This window comes from Abramis brama (genome assembly GCF_963993115.1).
Source record: "Abramis brama genome assembly, chromosome: 14".
NCBI lineage: Eukaryota > Metazoa > Chordata > Actinopteri > Cypriniformes > Leuciscidae > Abramis > Abramis brama.
Window position 1 is genome coordinate 29,775,167 of NC_139976.1, and position 23,139 is coordinate 29,798,305.

At 35.1% G+C, this 23,139-nt stretch overlaps 1 protein-coding gene across 1 annotated transcript; it reads left to right on the forward strand.

The window, feature by feature from the left end:
• Positions 1-1,057: 1,057 nt before the first annotated feature.
• pgap3 (post-GPI attachment to proteins phospholipase 3) lies at positions 1,058-13,641 on the forward strand. The gene is made up of 8 exons (XM_084134922.1): positions 1,058-1,480; positions 3,138-3,235; positions 3,354-3,506; positions 7,086-7,148; positions 7,263-7,324; positions 7,426-7,562; positions 9,917-10,121; positions 12,155-13,641. The coding sequence occupies exons 1-8, from the start codon at positions 1,276-1,278 to the stop codon at positions 12,216-12,218; spliced, it is 987 nt and encodes a 328-aa protein (XP_083991048.1). The 5' UTR covers positions 1,058-1,275; the 3' UTR covers positions 12,219-13,641.
• The last annotated feature ends 9,498 nt before the right edge of the window (positions 13,642-23,139 follow it).

The following is a 23,139-nucleotide window of genomic DNA, read 5'->3' on the forward strand; positions in this document are numbered from 1 at the left end:
TTTTTCTCAAAAACACCATTTCTAAAAGTAAATTTGTATTTGTGCCTATAATGTTTATTTATTTATTTATTTTTTTAATTGTCAGCTGATAAAACCTGTGCTTCAGGGGCCATATTCATATAACATCTAAGGCTAAATGTAGCTCTTAACTGGCTGAGTTAGATGGTGATTAACACTAAACAGTAGAAAATCAGTCCAGTCTCCCCAGCTGTAAATGTCATTGGCTGTTAAAGTCTTATGTTGCTTATAATAAATTGACATGTTGATAACACCTAATATTTCATAATGCTCTCAATTACATGTCGATGCATACTGTATGCATTAGTGAGTGTGGTGGGGTGACGGTCTGGGATGGGTGAGTATGAGGCCGGGGGGGGGGTATATTACAGTATACTCACTACAAAAAACTAGACTACACCACTGCATTGTCCTTATATGAAGAAACAATACTGGTATTATCCTTCTGTATTATGGTAGTTGATATGTGTTTTGTTTGTTTTTTACATAAAATCCTGAGCATTTATTTTATGTTTTAGTACACCGTTTTATTTATTCACTATGTTAATAACCATTTAGTTCATTTTAAATGCTCCTTAAGTTCGACAAATTAATGTATAAAATACAAATATTCAGTGTTATCTCTGTTAATTTGAGACCATAAAGACCGCACGTATAAATAAATGTAATTATAAATGAGTTGGAAAAAAAGTTTTTTAAAGTTTTGTAAATGAGCATATCGTATTAATATTTTCAGGTTCTCTCGACTTTTATAAAACTATTTGCATTGGAGTAACCAACCAGTAGGTAACGGTAGCTGAAGCTCGTGCATGTTATTTTGAAAATTAATGTTTGTTTGTTTTTTGTTTTGTTTTTCTGCAGAGCTACACAATCATTATATATTCAATATATAAACAATCATGCTTTTCAATTGTAACAACAACAACAAAAAATCAATCTTTATGAATGTAAATGAATGTAATAATTTTCGATTGGGATCATTCATTCGTTAATTTGCCAGATAAATAATTGTGTGTGAGAGAGAAAGTGAGAGACATGCGCATGCGCGCTGATTTTGCACTTCCGGGTTTGTCTTTAAGCGAAATGTAACATTTCGCTTGTGATTTGTCTATGAAACTTGTTGTCCGGGCAGCGAATGAAAGGTGCTTATTTATAACTGACGACAAAAGACACTGTGGCGGAGAACACTGTCATGCTCGGTCAATGAGACTCTCACTAGACTCGCTGTAATGGCCTGATGTTGCACTGTTGTGCCTTATGACCGGACGGACTGACAGCAGCATGACGCGCCTGATGTTTCTAGCGGCCGCGGTGTTTCTCCTGTCCGCTCCTGCGAGCGCCTCTCAGGGGGACAAAGAGCCCGTCTACCGCGACTGCGTCAAACAATGTGTCCGGACGAACTGCACGGGGGCCCGACTGCGCGGATTCCAGTCCGCTCAACCTCCATATATGGCACTCACAGGTAGGTACTATACTAACCTATTCGTATTGGGGAGCACTAACGTTACTAACCAACCAGTGTTCTGCAAACTGCAAATCTCAATTGAAAATATGTCATATTATTTTTATAAATTAAATTAAGAATTTGTATACTAAATTATTCATGGACACATTTTATTGAACAGTAGTTAATGTACATCTTGATATGAGTATGAAAATATGCAAATCAAGACAAAAACTTTCATTGGGGTTTTGGGCACTTAAGAGGGGTTTTGTCATGCTGGAGACCAGTTAAACTAAACCAGCAGGCTGGTAGACCAGTCAAACTGGCTAGGAACAGATATTTTTTTTGTCCTTTTGAAAGAAGGGCAAGATGACCCCCCCAAAAAAAACTTTCAATGGGGTTTTGGGCACTTTAGAGGGTTTTTTCTCATGCTGGAGACCAGTTAAACTAGCTAGGAACAGCTTTTTTTTTGTCCTTTTGAAAGAAGGGTAAGATGTGAAATGTTGCTTTGGGCAATATATTGCAATAAGTTGAATCACTAAAATAATTAACTGGAGATAATTAAAAACTAAATAAAACTAAAATAAAATACATTAATTCTATTTTCAATATTTAACAACAAAAAAAAAAAGCAAAAATCACATAATGAATTGACTAATAAAACTAAAATAACACTGGAGGGATTAATCTTTTTATTTGTGGATAGTTAAAAGATAAAAATAGAGCCTTGGGGTAAGAAGAATTGGGACAGAAAGTCCTGAGTGGCATGTTTAAAATATATATATATATATATATTATTTAATACTACTATAATTGTAATTCATCAGGTTTTTGTACAGTTTTTGCTGTATTTTTTATAATAAATACAGCCGTGGTGAGCATTAGAGACTTCTTTCAAAAACATAAAAAATCACACCAACACCAATATCATTTATATATTATAAAGTAATTAAAACTATGAAAACAAACAAACAAATAATAAAACAGATAGTTCTGTCCCTTCAGAATGCGAATGACATATTTGAGTCAATATCCCTATGCTCTCAAAATACTGAAATGTTTGTATAAAGTACAGTAGTCAACATTGGATATGTGGATCAAAACCTTTCATCAAAGTTATACATGAATTTTGAACAATACCCGCTCTTGTCTTAGGACAACTTTGATGAACTTTTTTGATCCACTTCAAATGTTGACTACTATATATGTTTTTATACATACCAATTATTATAAATTAACATTTGTAATAGAGTAGTTTTATATTCCTCCATCGATTTTGGGATTGTAGTTATTTCCCTCGCTAAAACCGTTTAGTACACTGTCTTTTTGTCCGATTTTCAAAAACTTTTTTTGCTTCAGATCAAAGTTTGTAGTTTTGTGATTCACCTCGTATCGGATTGGCTTGATTACTGTCTCATATTATAACCCTTTAACAAAGACTATTTTAAAATCCCTATGGGATAAATGAATGAAAATACTTTCGGAACCAGCGCTGCTGAAAAGGGTTGCTCAATCTCAAGCTCAATCAATGGAATTTGTGTCATAATGTTGATTAGACTTCCGATTAATTGTGTGTATAATAAAACTTTTGATGAGATCTGATTAGTATTGTAAATAAATTTAGTCCTGAAACCTTTCCTGTGCAATGGATGATTTGAAGTCTGTGATGTTTCAGGCTGGACGTGTCGTGATGACTGCAGGTATCAGTGCATGTGGACCACCGTGGGTCTGTACCAGGCAGAGGGATACAGTGTACCACAGTTTCACGGGAAGGTCAGTGTCAGAATGTCAACCAATGTGAAAGGAGACCAATTTTAGTGATCATCATCATTATGAGCCTTTAAAAGAAATCTGTACTTTTTACCTTGATTCTACTTGTGTCTTTGTCTAGTGGCCGTTTGCCCGTTTCCTGTGTTTTGAGGAGCCTGCATCTGCGCTGGCGTCTCTGCTCAATGGTCTGGCGTGTCTGCTGATGCTGCTGAGATACCGAAGCGCCGTCCCTCGTCAGAGCCCCATGTACCATACCATCACCGCCTTCTCACTGGTGAGACAGTGTCTGCACTGGTACCCAGAACCAGTTCTTATTCATAACTAGTTTTTATTTTTTCCCAAATATGCTGCAACTGAAGGACAATGATTTCCATTAATGATTCCAGAATTTCTGCATTCTTGCTCTGTTTCCTGCACTATTCAGTGGAATGGGGGAGAAATAGTGGGTGGTGCGTTGGCCTGTACTATAAATTATGTTTTATTAACATGATGATTGAAATACAATTAATCGTGCAGCACTAGTGGTGTGGAATAAGACAGTAAATAGATAACGTGTCTTCCTATTGTGATGTTCTCACTGGTTACATGCAAAGCAAACATAAAGCACAACCATTGGAATTGCATTTGCATGAGCTTGTTCAATTAATGTCAAAATGACTCAAAAATCATTTTCAAACTCATGAGTTTGAATTAGTCTGATGAAAGTGGGTGTTGACTAACACACTGGTCCATAAGACATTACTTTCGAATTGTTACTGTGTTATGTTGTACTTAAAGTCCCTCTGTGGCGAAAATCAAGCTTTTAATGTTGTTTATACAGTGAGGAAAATAAGTATTTGAACACCCTGCTATTTTGCAAGTTCTCCCACTTGGAAATCATGGAGGGGTCTGAAATTGTCATCGTAGGTGCATGTCCACTGTGAGAGACATAATCTAAAAAAAAAAATCCAGAAATCACAATATATGATTTTTTTAACTATTTATTTGTATGATACAGCTGCAAATAAGTATTTGAACACCTGTCTATCAGCTAGAATTCTGACCCTCAAAGACCTGTTAGTCTGCCTTTAAAATGTCCACCTCCACTCCATTTATTATCCTAAATTAGATGCACCTGTTTGAGGTCGTTAGCTGCATAAAGACACCTGTCCACCCCATACAATCAGTAAGAATCCAACTACTAACATGGCCAAGACCAAAGAGCTGTCCAAAGACACTAGAGACAAAATTGTACACCTCCACAAGGCTGGAAAGGGCTACGGGGAAATTGCCAAGCAGCTTGGTGAAAAAAGGTCCATTGCTGGAGCAATCATTAGAAAATGGAAGAAGCTAAACATGACTGTCAATCTCCCTCAGACTGGGGCTCCATGCAAGATCTCACCTCGTGGGGTCTCAATGATCCTAAGAAAGGTGAGAAATCAGCCCAGAACTACATGGGAGGAGCTGGTCAATGACCTGAAAAGAGCTGGGACCACCGTTTCCAAGGTTACTGTTGGTAATACACTAAGACGTCATGGTTTGAAATCATGCATGGCACGGAAGGTTCCCCTGCTTAAACCAGCACATGTCAAGGCCCGTCTTAAGTTTGCCAATGACCATTTGGATGATCCAGAGGAGTCATGGGAGAAAGTCATGTGGTCAGATGAGACCAAAATAGAACTTTTTGGTCATAATTCCACTAAACGTGTTTGGAGGAAGAAGAATGATGAGTACCATCCCAAGAACACCATCCCTACTGTGAAGCATGGGGGTGGTAGCATCATGCTTTGGGGGTGTTTTTCTGCACATGGGACAGGGCGACTGCACTGTATTAAGGAGAGGATGACCGGGGCCATGTATTGCGAGATTTTGGGGAACAACCTCCTTCCCTCAGTTAGAGCATTGAAGATGGGTCGAGGCTGGGTCTTCCAACATGACAATGACCCGAAGCACACAGCCAGGATAACCAAGGAGTGGCTCTGTAAGAAGCATATCAAGGTTCTGGCGTAGCCTAGCCAGTCTCCAGACCTAAACCCAATAGAGAATCTTTGGAGGGAGCTCAAACTCCGTGTTTCTCAGCGACAGCCCAGAAACCTGACTGATCTAGAGAAGATCTGTGTGGAGGAGTGGGCCAAAATCCCTCCTGCAGTGTGTGCAAACCTGGTGAAAAACTACAGGAAACGTTTGACCTCTGTAATTGCAAACAAAGGCTAATGTACCAAATATTAACATTGATTTTCTCAGGTGTTCAAATACTTATTTGCAGCTGTATCATACAAATAACTAGATGTACCGCATGGCGGTACAAAATATGACCGCCGCTCAGGCCTGCACTGGCTTTCCACAAAAATAAATGACGTGGAGCAATTTGGCTGTATTGCGTGTTTATGTATACCTAAAAAAAGTAGTAGTATGTGCATGTCTGTCTGTGTGTGTGTGTATGTGTGTGTGTGTGTGTGTGTGTCTGTGTGTGTGTGTGTGTGTCTGTGCGTGTATGTATGCGTGCGTACATGTGTGTGCGCGTGTGTGTTTGTGTGTGTGTGTCTGTGCATGTGGATTTGTATGTGTGTGTATGGGTGTGTGTCTGTGCGTGTGGATGTCAGTGTGTGTGCATGCTTGCGTTTGTTTGTATTCCTGCATGTGTGTGTGTGACAGTATCATCCTAAACCAGCAACCCTTCGCTCAACACCACCATCTACAGGCCGATGAGTGTACAGTCACTAAATGTGCACATAAATGAATTTATTTTATACCCCCCCATGGATGAAATTCTACGAAACTTAGCATACCCCCCAGAGGATGTCAAGTTAATCATACACATGAAATATGGTGCAGTTCTGAACATCTCAACTGAAGATAGGGGCGATTAAAGCAGAATAATATTGCATTTTCATTTTTTATGGGAAGGGGCGCAAATCACAAATGAGTGATTATGGGCTAGGTTGATGTGGGCCCTTAAGACCAACATACCATAAAAATTTCTTCATCCTCGGTGCCACGGTTCAGGTAGTTATTTAGGAAAAACTGCATTTTTTGCGTTTCTTTCTTTTCTTTCTTTTGCGAAATTTTTCCGTAAAAGTCTAGTGGGGCTACATGCCCACCAAATTTCATGTTCCCCGGTGTTTCGGTGTCCCTGGTATCGTTGACGAAAAATTCAGTAGATGACGGAAAAAAAAAAAAAAAAACTTTGACAATCCCTATATGACCGCTTTCGTTAGCTATGCTAGCGGCGGTCATAAATAGTTAAAAAATCATACATTGTGATTTCTGGATTTTTTTTTTTAGATTATGTCTCTCACAGTGGACATGCACCTACGATGACAATTTCAGACCCCTCCATGATTTCTAAGTGGGAGAACTTGCAAAATAGCAGGGTGTTCAAATACTTATTTTCCTCACTGTATGTCTGTGTGGCGTTTTTAATATGCTTTAAGATAAACCATGTGCAAATTCATAAGTCAACACCATTGCTGAGTATTTTCTCCTTAAAACTACAGTCTCAAAATCGCGGGTTGAAATCGCTGGTGTAAATAAGGGTAGAATATTAGGATTTTTCACTATTTCTAGGTCACTAATCAAATTAGTGGCGTTGATCCGGTGACTCTGATCATGTTGTATAGATGGTCAGATCCTCTTTGGAACATTAGGAAATCATGCTGGATCACATGATCAGTTTTGTTCATGTCATCTCCAGTGCTGCGGTCTAATACTAAGACATTCTGAAATTCATGATGTATCATTTTCAGTTTATATTGTTATTGTGATAAATAAAAAAAATCAACCAGAAAAATACAAAACACATTTTTTCTTCAAGTGAGACTGGACCCCACTGTAAATGTAAGTGGTGCTCAACCATGTTTGTGTCTCTGTGCAGATTTCGCTGAATGCATGGTTCTGGTCTACAGTGTTCCACACGAGAGACACCTATCTAACAGAGGTAACCTTTCAAAAAATGATTCAAAGACAAATTCTAAAAAAAAATTTGCATTTATTTAATGACAAAAATATTTGTCCAAAGCATTGATAGAGATTTTCTGTCTTTGTTTAATAGAAGATGGACTACTTCTGTGCATCAGCTGTCATTCTCTACTCTATCTACTTGTGCTGCGTCAGGTGTGTGAACAGGAAATGCTCATAAACAGTCGATTGACAATATGCAGTGCTGTTGAACTCTGTTTATGATGGTGATTTGAGGATTAATATTTCTGTTTCAGGACGCTGGGCTTGCGCAGGCCTGCAATTTCCAGTATGGTGGGAGTTCTGCTCATTCTGGCCTTCACGTCTCATGTGTCATATCTGACCTTCGTCAGTTTTGACTACGGGTACAACATGGCTGCCAATGCCACTATAGGTAAGGTGTTGTGAATTCCACAGTAAGTGTGTTGACATGCATGATTTTACAGTGATTATGATAGGCTGATAACGTGTTAGGTTATGTAAAAATGGTGCAAGTGTTTTGTTTTTTGGGGGGGGGGGAAAGGTGATGAATGGACTTTTAAGAAAGTCCTGAGTGGCACGTTTAAAAAAATATATATATATATATTATTTAATACTACCTTAATTGTAGTTCATCAGGTTTTTAGTTTTTGCTGTGTTTTTGATCTAATAAATACAGCTGTGGTGAGCATTAGAATCTTCTTTCAAAAACATAAAAAATCACACCAACACCAAATTGTTTATGGATGTTGTTTATGGACGAATGGACGTTTACTTAAAGTGCCTCATTATGCTTTTTCGGATATTACCTTTCATCTAGTGTGTAATAGAGCTGTTTGTGAATGTCAAAGGTCTGAAAGCTTCAAAGATCAAAGTGCACGATAAATGGAGTTATTGTCTCCCAAAATCGAACCTATGTACAGTAGGTTTGTAAAAAATTTGCATAATGCCATCTATGGTCTTCATTGGCTGCCCGCGAACAACGTCTACTTTGACCCGCCCTCAAACACTAGTTGTATCTGAGGCCTAGAAGAGTTTGGTTCGTTTTGTCTACACGTTGAGGAGACGCAGTTTTCTGCGCTGCGAAAGCAAATGCACTTCCAAAGGATGAAGACTCGGGCTCAAATTGATATGGTAAAGCCAATGCCATCGTTACTGTTCGATTCACTGTGTATCAAGCGCTGAGGAAGTCTCCAGTGCCGAAATTCAGATATGATAATGGCCGTTTTATTTCTTACAAGCAGTAGACCAATCACAACAGACTGGGCCATCTGACCAATCAGAGCAGAGTAGGCTCTTGGAAAGGAGGGGTTTAGAGAGACCGGATCCTTTATCAAACCATTTTAGACACTGTAAAAAAAAAAGAGGTGATGTGGATTCCCTTTTTTCATTTCAATTCAATTCAATTCAGTTCAATTCCATTTTACCTCGGATGCTTGTAAACCCATTGTAGGAGACCTCCAAAAATTAGGAACCTTTAACATAGCATAACAGAGGCACTTTAATAAATTATCTTAATAAATATTTATGGTCTTATTGTGAATGATTCATCAGTGTACATCGTTCCAAATAAAAAATCAGGGGAGAAGCTTTTTTTTTTTGCACAATCCACTGCAAACTTACATTCAGCTATTTTATTAAATTCTGGAATCAAATAGGTGCTTTTCACAACCTATCAATTCCCACTGAATAAAATTGAATTCAAAATTAAAATAATTTAAAAAATGAATTAAATCAAGTCATGACCTATATTTTAAAATATTTTTTTCATTCAGAAAAATTTCACATTAATGGAGTAAAATGAATGTGGTTTCTTATTGAATGTAATTAAAGCTCAGTCAATTTAAGTTTTTTACAGGGTGCTTATTTTGGATCATTTTTAAGCATTGTGTTGTATGTAAACACACTCAGTGTTGTGTAAATACTAGGTCTGGGTAAATACAAAAAGGTCTTCACTTGACATTCAAGTAGCTTTATTTGCAAGCTTTACATTGCCAAAGCACTGATAACATTAAATTACACCATACATCTTTACACATAAAAATATTTTTCCCAATAAAATAATGAGAATGAAAAGCGAAAACAGTTCACAATATTTTTTATTACTGTATGCAATTATTTGTTTTATTATATATGCACTGTTTATGTTGTTATTTTACCTTTTACCGGATATATGTTAATAACAAAGATTGGTCGCGTCAGCTCGGTGTGATAAACTAAGCACTTTACAAATATGATATTTGTGAAAAAAGGTGTTAACTTAAATGGCAGCGTTTCCAAAATAAGTAGACAGTATGACTTAAATCATACTGAAAAAGTATTTTTATTTCACAGTATAACAGTTTATATTACAATATAGTCATTTTCTGGAAATTTAACTGAAATATGTTTATGTATAACATAACCCTATTATAATGCCTATTTTGGTAATCCAGCTAAATTCTCTACAACAAAAATTTCATTTGATTTATATTATTTTTTTATTTGGAGCCTGATGGATGCAATCCAAATATATATATATATATATATATATATATATATATATATATATATATATATATATATATATATATATATATATATATTCATAACACATGAATGAGTCTAGCATCAGTGCAAAACCAGCTTTACATTATGTAATACTTTAAAAACAAGATTCAAACAGTAATGGGATACAATAGGTAACTAATACCTATTGTATCCCATTACTGTTTGAATCTTGTTTCTAACCCATGTGTCTTTCCCTCTGATCTTGTGCTTCTGTCACAGGCATGATAAACCTGTTTTGGTGGCTGTGCTGGTGTTGGCTGAACCGGAGGATTTTGCCGTACTGGTGGAAGTGTGGTATGGTGGTGCTTTTACTGCATGGCCTTGCCCTGCTGGAGCTGCTGGATTTCCCTCCACTCTTCTGGGTTCTAGACGCTCATGCCGTCTGGCACCTCAGCACCGTGCCCGTCCACTTCCTCTTCTACAGGTACACATCTGGTTGTTATCTTTGTTTGTGCAAAGTAGCAAAGTTTTCTAAAGATGAAATTCGTCTCCCATTCATTTCCAATGCAGTCATTTTTGACCGCGAACAATACAAGTGTGACACTTTTTTCAGGACCATTTAACCTTTTCAAATCATATCCATGATTTTTTTTTCTTTTGTTTGTTCACACAGCAAGTGCCAAAACCTTTACAAAGTTTCGTACCATTAGGTTAATTATTCTTTAAAAAAACTATTTATATAGTGCTTTATACAATAGCGATTGTTTCAAAGCAGCTTTGCAGTAATAAGCAGGAAAGTAATTATCAATGATGTAAACAGAATTAAATTCTGCTGTACAGCAGCTCTAAAAAAGTCAATAGTGGCATTGTTCAGCTGAAGTCAGTTCAGTGTTGAATGTCTAGTATCACCACCACAAAGCTACTTCTTGCCTGCCCTGATTATTAAAGACTGATTTGATATTTATGAAAAGAAGAGTTAATGACTGGCATGATATGAGAAAAATATTCTTTGACATGGATTTTATAGCTTACTTTTTCTATTTAATTTTACTTTAAATATATCCGATCACTTTGTGTTTTATTTTGTTGACAAATTTTCATTTTGATTGTTTGATTTCCTTAAATTACAGATAATAATTTTTGCCCCCATATTAAACTATTACACAGACATAGTCATGTTTCCATCCACATATTTTTATGCAAATGTTGGGATATCACAATAAAAAATGCTGGATGGAAACCCCAAGATGTGCATACATTTTAAAGATGCACCTTAATTGAGTCTGATCCTTTTTTATCCAATAAGACGACATGTGCGTAAACTATAAATCCCTCAAAGCGCAACTTTGCCTCAACAAAGGATGTGATTGAATAACCGGACTAACCGGTGGATCAGTTTCAGTGCACAGCATCTCAAATGTTGCCAAAGTCCGTCATCAAAATGATTTGGTATAATGACCTCCCAGAACTGTCTCATATGATTGTGTTCACAAACACCAGGCATCCAAACGCAAGATAACATGACAGTGTTGATTGGTTTTGTCTGCACACTCTGAGGCAAAATTCATTTATGATGTAGGATAAAAGAGCCACAGTGGCTTCCCCGATTCCAGCAACTTCCATGTTTATTACAGATATTTTGTGTCAGTTTTCCAGGAAGTGATGATTTTGTTCTCTTGAACACATGGGATGGAAATGGTGCTTTATTCGCTTTGGATGGAAACATATCTACTGAAAAAATGTGGTGTAGGATTTACTTTGAAACAGTTTTCACTTGCTTGTAAATGTTACTAACAGTTTCAAAGTATGAAAGCTTGTTTCCGCTGCTGAATAAAAAATAAAAAGGGCAATTGCGACTCACAATTATTATCTCACAATTCTGACTTTTCTCTCAGAATTGGACTTTATAACTAGCAATTGCGAGTTTATTTTATATCTCACAATTCCAAGAAAAGAAGTCAGAATTGTGAGATATTAACTTGCAGTTACGAGTTATAAAGTCAGAATTGTGAGATATACAGTCAGAATTGCGAGATATAAACTCACAATTGCAAATTATAAAGTCAGAATTGCAAAATATATACTCCCAATTGAGAGAAAAAGTCAAAATTGCGAGTTTATATGACGCTATTCTGACTTATAACTCGCCATTCTGAGTTTATATCTCACAATTCTGACTTTATAACTTGCAATTCTGACTTAATATCACGCAATTCTGACTTTATATCACGCAATTCTGACTTTATAACTCGCAATTGCGAGTTTATGTTTTGCAATTAAGAGGAGTCAAGAGAAGTCAGAATTGTGAGATTAAAAGTCGCAATTATCTTTTAAATTGTTTTATTCCGTGGCAGAAACAAGCTTCCATAAAGAAATGCCGAGTAGCGCATTGAATTAAACATGAAAGACTGAAAAAGTATTTTCTTGTAAAATTTGTTCCAATAATCTTTGTTATATTTACAACTTTGAAAATCTTTTTTACAGTGTATGTTTTCCTTGTTTTTTTCATTCTCGTAGTTTTCTCATAGACGACAGCCTTCACCTCCTCAACACAGAGAAGCCTGGAGTGAAACTGGACTAGGAGGAAACAGTCTCAGAACCCCAACCCCTCCTCTGATATCCTTCCCATCAGGGCAAGTGCGAGCCGGACTGAGCCAGGCCTCAACCGCAGTGGCTTCCGGCACGTGTCCTGGGGCTGAAGTTTCGAATTCGAATGTTTTTCTTGTGTTTACACTTTCTTTTTACCATAACTTTTTATTTTATTTTTGCATTGGACCGAAAGGGTTGTCGTTTGGTCAGGTTTTAAAGATGTGCCACAGTACTGTAGAACTGAAACCTGATTGATGTTTGCATTCACTGAGCTTTGCCTTCAACTAAGAAGTGAATTAGCCTTTCTACGCCACTTTATCAACACAGCATTCTTTTAAAAAGGTGCACTGATTAATAACACCACATTTGATGATAAAAATCTTCACATAAGTTATACATATCTCCCATTCATATCCGTCTACATTTGTGTTGTGTGATTTAATGACCCTGCAGTGTATATATATTTCAGAGATATACAGAGGTAGACTGAGTTTTACTTTGAGAAACATCCGTTCACTATAAGTGTGCTGAACACCAGCACTCAGAAGGGGTTATGAGTGAGCAGTGTGCTCTGTTTCTGAGACGCGGGACGGTTAAATCGCTAGGGTGCAATACCATGAGCTACCAGCAGATAGCGCAATGCTGATTAGTTTCCACACTGCGGGAACTTTCCCAGCATAGACTTGTGATGGATTGGACGGTTTGTTCTTGTAGCAGTGCATATCAAGTTACCCATTTTTTCTATAATAATCACTTTAATCACTAGATTTTTAATGGATAGTCCACGCACACATGAAAATACTGTTGATGTTTATTCATGATGATTTTCAGTGGAACACATAAGGGGAAGTTTAGCAGAATGGTTGTACAATAAAAGTGAAAGGTGACCAGGGACTATCACGCTTCAAAAATGACAAAAAGCACAATTAAAATCTATCTAGTATGACTTGACTCTTTATGTGAGTAACGGACCAAAATTTAGGTCATTATTTGCTGATAATATTTCACTGTAGTTAACTATCATGATATGCAAAGTATTGTGATACTGATAGTATTATGATGGTGATTTCTTTGCCCATTTTTGGAGGCTGCTGGTCACAGTATGCTTCTTTTGAACAGGAAAGAGCAGTGCAAAAACATTCTACTAAACGTCTCCTTTTATGTTCTATGGAGGAAAGTCTTGAGTAGATTTTTGGGTCAGCTACTCCTGTAATCACTTTAAGGAGAGTGTCTAATATCACCACCACAGAGCTATTTGTTGCCTGAATATAAAAGATTGACTTTATGGCAGGAAGATTTAAAGAGGGGCATGATATGAGATAGCAAAGAAATTACTTTTCCTTTGACATATTATGTTTTTTTCTATGTTGCTGCTTTATCTTTGTTTTTCATTTCCTTACACTTTTTATATATCCGATCACTCTGTGCTTTATTTTGTTGACACATTTTCATTTTGATTGTTAGATTTTTGAGTGACTTTCATTTATTTTCACCAAGAATGCCTTTGCAATGAAAATATTACTTAGAATTGGTTTTCCACAGAAGGTAATGGAAAAGGGATGAAGAAGGATTTGTGTGTGTGTGTGTGTGTGTGTGTAGTTGCTGTGCAATTTGAGCTTGTAGTGCATTACATTTACACACATTTATTACTATAGCAACCTGGTGGCTACCACAGTTTATATCCTTATGTTAGTAAGCTCCTTTCTTTCAGAACACGTGTCACACTATGCCTTACATTTTTATCTTTTTATGTTTCATACAAGTCATCACTTCTCCACAAATCTCTCACCATCCACCATACTCTTACTCGCTTGTGCCAGACTATTTCTCTATTTCTTGTATCATCTTAAAATGAATTGGCACAGATTCTAGTGTTATTGTAACTGGAGCCAAAACTACATTTGATTGCCTGACATATCTTTGTTCCAAATTGTCACTTGTGCACTTTATGTGTGTGTGTGTACTCGTCTACCTATCTAAGTGGGGACCTTGGTGTCGTTACACACTCACCAACAGGGGACCGCCGAGCCAAGTGGGGACATTTTTCAGGTCCCCTGTTGGTCATGCTTTAAAACATGTTAAAATCAGCTAAAAAACGCTCTGGTGAATTTTTTACATTTTTGACCAAGTGGGGACCTACATGTGTGTGTGTGTGTTTAAGTCCTTACTCAGCAGCGCTCCTGTAGGCTGGAGCAGGAACTGCAATGGCCCATTAAAGGAGAAGTTCACTTTCAAAAAAACTTTTGCTGATAATTTACTCACCCCCATGTCATCCAAGATGTCCATGTCTTTCTTTCTTCAGTCGCAAAGAAATTAAGGTTTTTGATGAAAACATTCCAGGATTTCCCCCCATGTAATGGATTCTATTGGGACCCAAACGGTAGAAGGTCCAAATGACAGTTTAAGTGCAGCTTCAAAGGGCTTTAAACGATACCAGACGATGAATAAGGGTCTTATCTAGCGAAACGATCGGCCATTTCCAAAATAAATAAAAAAGTTTAAGTTTTATAAGCACAAACGCTCGCCTTGCTCTGTTCTGTGATGCGCGTTGAAGACGTCACGTAATACGCAATTACGTTGAAAAGGTCACACTTGACGTGTTTACAAATGTGCGGAAGGAGGACCATATACACATTTTCAAATGTATTTGTGTCAGTTTATCGTTTAAAATGCCCATTTCGTGTGCGTATCCTGGGTGTTTTAATATTAAAAAGCCAAAAAGAACATTTTCTTCAGGACAGAAATTTTTCAAGCGTGACCTTTTCAACGTAATTGCGTATTACGTGACGTCACGAACGCGCATCACAGAACAGAGCAAGGCGAACATTTGTGCTTATAAAACTTAAACTTTTTTATTTATTTTGGAAATGACCGATCGTTTCGCTAGATAAGACCCTTATTCATCGTCTGGTATCGTTTAAAGCCCTTTGAAGCTGCACTTAAACTGTCATTTGGACCTTCTACCGTTTGGGTCCCAATAGAATCCATTACATGGGGGGAAATCCTGGAATGTTTTCATCAAAAACCTTAATTTCTTTGCGACTGAAGAAAGAAAGACATGGACATCTTGGATGACATGGGGGTGAGTAAATTATCAGCAAAAGTTTTTTTGAAAGTGAACTTCTCCTTTAACACAGGTCGTTCACACTTCTCTATTGTTTGAATGGCTTGCTGTCCTAGAGAGGCTCTGAGACTGTAGAGCTGCTGTTTAACTGGCTGCTTAGTTGAGGAACTTTCAGTAACACTTTATAATAACTCCACGCTATTAATCATTAGTTAAGCATTAGTAAACAGTTAATTCATTTATAAAGCATTAATAGACATTAATAAGCAGTTTATAAATACAGCTATAAATGCTTTATTCTTGTTTTAAAAGCATATCTATAATGTGTTTTATAATTGTATTTTCATACTTTATTAATGATCAATTTATCATTTCTAAATGAAATATAGCATTATTTACAAACCAGTTGTTTAGGAGTTGTCAGTGGTTCATAAGATCACTTAGAAAGTGTAAGTAAATGATTAATAAACTATTTCAATGTACCTTCATACATCTTATTATTCAGACATATAGTAATAGTTACTTAGTGCGTTAATAAATGGTTTATTAACATGTATTTCTACTGTAATTCAGGGTTAATTCAGGTAGTTATAAAGCATTTAGTAGTGGTCAGTTAACTATTTTTGTGAGCTCATCTAAAGTGAGGACTAGTTATGCCTTGTAAAGCATTTATAAAGGAGATTTAAAGGCTCAGTTAAATATCTGTATGTTCTGTATCACTGTGTTGTGTTTGTTTCCTTTTTCTGTTTAGAAGATCATGAGCCTTTAAATCTCCTTTATAAATGCTTTACAAAGGCAGAACTAGTCCTCACTTTAGATGAGCTCACAAAAATAGTTAACTGACCACTACTAAATGCTTTATAACTACCTGAATTTACTACATTTACTTCCACTAAAGCGATCTTATGAATCACTGACAACACCTAAACAACTGATTTGTAAATAATGCTATACTTCATTTAGAAATTATAAATTGATCATTAATAAAGTATGAAAACACAATTATTAAACACATTAAAGATATGCTTCTAAATAAAGAATAAATAAAGTATTTATACAAGAATAAAGCATTTATAGCTTTATCTATAAACTGCTTATTAATGTCTATGCTTTATAAATTACGAATTAACTGTTTATTAATGCTTAACTAATGATTAATAGCGTGCAGTTATTATAAAGTGTTACTGAACTTTCAAGTATTTTCAAACATGCTGCCCAAACATATATATATATATATATATATATATATATATATATATATATATATATATATATATATATATATATATATATATATATATATATATATATATATATATATATTTATACATCTGACTGATGTCTACCTATCCAACAGGGGACTCCCATCAAGGTTTTTTTTTTTAATATCATTTTCAAATTTCCAATAAATTTCAGTTAGTTTAATGTTTGCAGTTTACAGTTAACTCTTGTGAAAACCTCTTAATAATAAAAATAAAATAATAGTTTGAGGATGAACAAAGAACCAAACATATGCAACTAAAAAGTACAAATTATTCATTCATACTCATTCATAGTAAAAATTAAATCTTGTTAAACATGGTGTATAAGAAAAGGGGAAAATATTATGCGTATGATTATGATTATTCTTTAAGGTTGTTTCTATGATTAATCCTTTCAAACATTATTCTTGTATTGATACATTTATGCCTTTTGTCTATTGCATTGTTTAAAATCATATACTCATAGTTATACTCATATTCAAATGTTCTATTCAGACCAGACATTTAGTATAGGCCTACTTCTACTCTGACAAATGTAGCATACATATATTTCTGGGCTAGACATGCTATTTGTTTTTTCCATTTTCTGCTCAGTGTGGTATCTAATCTAATATGTGTGGTTTAGTTTCACATGAGATGGTTATCTTACCTGGAATTAATGTACAGCTGTATTTGCATAAAGTCTAGTCATGATAGAAATATTTAATTGGCTATTTCTGCTTCTTAGGGCTGGTTCACACAGAAAGCGGTTTTGCTTGGAAAAACGGAAAAAAGACGCAGGCAGTGGAATGGGAAAAAATGCAAGGTCTCGAGACATCTGTCGTTAGTTTCGTTTAGTTTTAGTTTTTCATTTTTGTTGAAATTTCTATTTTATTTCAGTTTACGCAAATGTTTTTTGACCAATAGTTTTAGTCTTAGTTTCATTTCATTTTCATACGAAAAAAACCTTGACTCCCATAGCCTGCAATGGAACTGTGTGTGTGTGTGTGTGTGTATATTTAAGTTCAGTAATTGCACTTAAATGGCAATGAAAATTACCTATTAATTGTCATTTAAGTGAAATTACTGAACTTAAATATACGAACTTGATAAAAATTAACATTCTAGAAGAAATTTTCAGATGGCACTTAGAGGCTTTTGCATCTGAACTCTTCATATATATACATATATGTTACAAAATGAAGACAGACTTCACTGCCAGTTCACTTCACTGTTCACACACACACAGTTCCATTGCAGGCTATGGGAGTCCCCTGTTCGATAGGTATAGATCGGTCAGAGTTGCAGGTCCCCACTTGGCAAGTTTTTTAAAAATAAAAAATGCATTTTTAAAGTTATATTATGAAAAAAAGACCTTAAAAGAAAATTTTGTATGTCATTTTTGTTTCTTCAAAATGACCAGAAACACTAGTCCCCTCTTGGCCAGTGTAGAGCGATAGTTAGTAATATAGTGTGTGTGTGTGTGTGTGTGTGTGTGTGTGTGTGTGTGTGTGTGTGTGTGAGAACAAGAGTGCAAGCATGATCGGCCTGGAGGGTAAATATAGCCGTTTAGAAAGGCTAAAAGCGGTATAGAGGGGGAGGGGACAACAAGGGTATCCAGAACAGTGATGGTGGGACCGCTGATCAGACTCAACCATTCATCGCATTTGTCTTTTGAGTGGGTTAATGATTAGAAAGTCAATGCTACAGTATTTCTGAGGGAGTTTTACCACTATCTACTACTTTTTAAGTTGCAAAGAAGTTGTCACCAGAAGGTCCAGTTTGACATTTTGATTAAACATTACTTGGACAAAATTAAAGGAAAATTCCAGCTACAACTTAAGCTCTATAACCAGCATCACATAATTTTCTAAATGTGTTTGTATGATGGAAATGTTGATAGAAATCAATTGCAAAAAGGTTCAGTGGGTTTCTATATAGAACCCTATAGGGTTTTTGACTTAATTTTAAAGAACACTTTGTGCCAAAAATGTTCTATAAGGATAAATGTCTTAAATGATTGCATACTTTCATGTTTAACAGGCTATTTCATTTTTTTTCTAGTGTGTTTACGAGCTGTTTAAGTCATAACATTTGATTAAAATTCTAAATCTAAATCCATAAAATGATCCCATGATAGGAACCCCTAAAAGGTTGTATATGAAGCACCTGACAGAAACCTTTAAGGTTCTATATAGAATCTTTTCTTCTAAAAGTGTACAGTTGAACCCCTAGACTTCAGTTTTAAGTATCAAACTCAACACATCTTTTTTCTTTATTATACAATCAAAGTTCAAATAATTTTCTGTGGTGATTGACAGCACATCACACAGATGATCCTGGAATGTTCCATTAATTGAGATGACCAAGTTAAAGCAAGATAATTGTTTATGGACACAAGTGATACTAACATATATATAATCCTTTTCAGCTTCCCTTAAAACATGTTTCATATTTTGTTCTATACATTTCTAAAGCAGAACGGTAGTAGTATGTTATATTTTCTGCAATTAAATGAAAATGTACCATTTGGTATGCTGATAACCTGCATGCTGAATGTAAACGTGACCTTTTTCACATTAAAAAACTCTAAAAAGAAAGGGAATGAGATTTACTGTATGGCCAGACTGGTAATTGGTTGCCTTCTGAAAAGCATTTATTAGTTGTATACATTTTTGACACTGTTGTCTGTATGTAATGCAACACAATGCCAAACACGAGAGGTGTCTTCTGGGTATTCTAATTGTTTATGTCCCACAGGAGCTCCAAATTCTCCCTCTTTTTCATTGGCCAGTTTGATTGTGGCCATCTATAGGCTCGACATGGACTTGCCCTGTATATCTCCCCACCTTCACTTTCTCTTCTCACTCTTTCTGTCCCTTTCTATTGCTCTCTTTCTTTGTCTTGGTATTGTAATGCACCTTTCTCCACCAATTGTACACAAGCCCAAATGTGTATAAAAGAACCTTGAGGAAATTAATAAAATTGTTCTGTATTAATTATTTTACTGGTACTATGTTTATTTCAGTAACACCATGAGAGGCTGTGGTGCATTGTAGTCACAATAAACCACAAGTGCCTTATTGCTTTTATGAAATGTTTACTACATAATAAAAATGTTAAGGAAAACATGACATTTTTCTTAGCAAATTCATAAAATGTGTAAACTAAGGATAATAGTTGGTCCTATGGATGCTAAGGTGTAACACACAATGGCTGGCCTGGCACATAGGTGTTTCATGACATAGCTTTCATGTATTTTAGCATGACTGAAAGACGGTTTATCCCTATTCAGGACTGGAACTTTCAATCCAATAAAAATATGTCAGAATTAAAATTTCACTGAGAATCACTATCTCTTCCTTTCTATAGTAGTCCAAAGGCTTAATTTTCAGCTTGTACTAGGGAACACAGATACTGACAGTGTACTCACTGTAAAAAAAAGTTTGTAATTTTTACAGAAAAAAATACTGTAAATACTGTTACACTTTATTTCGATGGTCCACTTTAGATATTGCTTTTTGCTCCCATATTTAATAAAAAATGCAACGTTTCGACCCTGCTGGGTCTTCTTCAGGGAAATGGTGGACACATTTGATGAAGGGATATATATACCCAGCTAGCAGGGAACGTTCTCAGAACTTTCGCTAACATTCCCTACAAGTTTGGTTAATGTTCTAAAGAAAACATTTGAATGTAATGTTTACCGAACATTTTAAGGATGTTTTCTCATTTTAAAAAATGTTCCTATAACGTTATATGAAAACTAAGATATAACATATTAACTGCAACATTCAAAAGATGTTTTGGGAATGTTTCTGAAATAACAAGTTGTACTATGATCTCAAAATATCATTGTCCCTATGTTTCATTATAACGAAAGAAGAACGTTCTCTCTGTCACGTTAGGAAAACGTTTTGAGGATATCATTGAGAGATGAGATGTTGAATGTTCTTTATAAAACGTTATTTTAATGTGACGAGTTAACAAAATTATAACATTTTATTTGCAACATTTTGAGCATATTTTGGGAATGTTGTTTAAGTTAAAGTTTGTACAATGATCTCAAAATAACGTTGTCTTAATGTTTTGTCATAACAAAAGAAGAACGTTCTCTGTCACATTTGTAGAATGTTTTGAGGATATCATTGAGAGATGAGATGTTTATTGTTCTTTATAAAACGTTCTTCTAATGTGACGAGTTAACACAATTAGAACATTTTACTTGCAACATTTTGAGCATATTTTGGGAATGTTGCTAAAGTTAAAGTTTGTACAATGATCTCAATATAACATTGTCCCAATGTTTCATAAAAACAAAAGAAGAACATTCTCTCTGTCACATTTGTAGAATATTTTGAGGATATCATTGAGAGATGATATGTTGAATGTTCTTTATAAAACATTCTTCTAATGTGACGAGTTAACACAATTAGAACATTTTACTTGCAACATTTTGAGCATATTTTGGGAATGTTGTTTAAGTTAAAGTTTGTACAATGATCTCAAAATAACGTTGTCTTAATGTTTTGTCATAACAAAAGAAGAACGTTCTCTCTGTCACGTTAGGAAAATGTTTTGAGGATATCATTGAGAGATGAGATGTTTATTGTTCTTTATAAAACGTTCTTCTAATGTGACGAGTTAACACAATTAGAACATTTTACCTGCAACATTTTGAGCATATTTTGGGAATGTTGTTAAAGTTAAAGTTTGTACAATGATCTCAATATAACATTGTCCCAATGTTTCATGATAACAAAAGAAGAACATTCTACTTGCAACATTTTGAGCATATTTTGGGAATGTTGCTAAAGTTAGAGTTTGTACAATGATCTCAATATAACATTGTCCCAATGTTTCATAAAAACAAAAGAAGAACGTTCTCTCTGTCACGTTAGGAAAATGTTTTGAGGATATCATTGAGAGATGAGATGTTGAAAGTTCTTCATAAAACGTTCTTCTAATGTGACGAGTTAACACAATTAGAACATTTTACTTGCAACATTTTGAGCATATTTTGGGAATGTTGTTAATGTTAAAGTTTGTACAATGATCTCAAAATAACGTTGTCTTAATGTTTTGTCATAACAAAAGAAGAACGTTCTCTCTGTCACGTTAGGAAAATGTTTTGAGGATATCATTGAGAGATGAGATGTTGAAAGTTCTTCATAAAACGTTCTTCTAATGTGACGAGTTAACACAATTAGAACATTTTACTTGCAACATTTTGAGCATATTTTGGGAATGTTGTTAAAGTTAAAGTTTGGACAATGATCTTAAAATAACATTGTCCCAATGTTTCATGATAACAAAAGAAGAACATTCTACTTGCAACATTTTGAGGATATTTTGGGAATGTTATTAAAGTTAAAGTTTGTACAATGATCTCAATATAACATTGTCCCAATGTTTCATAAAACCAAAAGAAGAACAATTCTCTCTGTCACATTAGGAAAATGTTTTGAGGATACCATTGAGAGATGAGATGTTTATTGTTCTTTATAAAACGTTCTTTTAATGTGACGAGTTAACAAAATTATAACATTTTATTTGCAACATTTTGAGCATATTTGGGGAATGTTGTTTAAGTTAAAGTTTGTACAATGATCTCAAAATAACGTTGTCTTAATGTTTTGTCATAACAAAAGAAGAACGTTCTCTCTGTCACATTTGTAGAATGTTTTGAGGATATCATTGAGAGATGAGATGTTTATTGTTCTTTATAAAATGTTCTTCTAATGTGACGAGTTAACACAATTAGAACATTTTACTTGCAACATTTTGAGCATATTTTGGGAATGTTGTTAAAGTTAAAGTTGTACAATGATCTCAATATAACATTGTCCCAATGTTTTGTCATAACAAAAGAAGAACATTCTCTCTGTCACATTAGGAAAATGTTTTGAGGATATCATTGAGAGATGAGAGGTTGAATGTTCTTTATAAAACGTTCTTGTAATGTTATGTGTTAACACAATTAGAACATTTTAATTGCAACATTTTAAGGATGTTTTGAGGATGTTATTGAGATAACAGATTATATAATGTTCTCAGTAAAACATTGGCACAATGTTCCATAATAACAGAGGAGGAACATTATCAAATCAACGTTCGTAAAATGTTTTGAGGATATCACTGAGACCTGAGATGATGAGTGTTTTTAAAAAAAATTCTTTTAATGTGACGTGTTAACAAAACTAGAACATTTTAAATGTAACATTTAGCAATCAAACTACACAATTATTGTTAAATTGAGCTTGCTGGTCAGACAGCAGGCCAACAGGGTTCACGATGGAACATATGGTGCATTTAAGTCCTCCTGGGAAGTTTGTATTCATGAGGTTTTACAATTTTGTTTAATGTTTTAAATTAATGAAGCCACTGTAAACTTTATCATTACATATTATACTGTTACATATTAATGCTATCATATTTTGTGCAGGCATTAGCTTACTTCATTGTCACTGCTGAATACCTAAGTATAGTGGTATCCCACAATGTTTCCCACTGACACACCCCTAACTCTTCAAGATCGGGGTTAAAGAAAATCCTGAGCTTCCTACTCATATTCTCATCATTGTGGTGGCGTTCAACTTGTAAATACG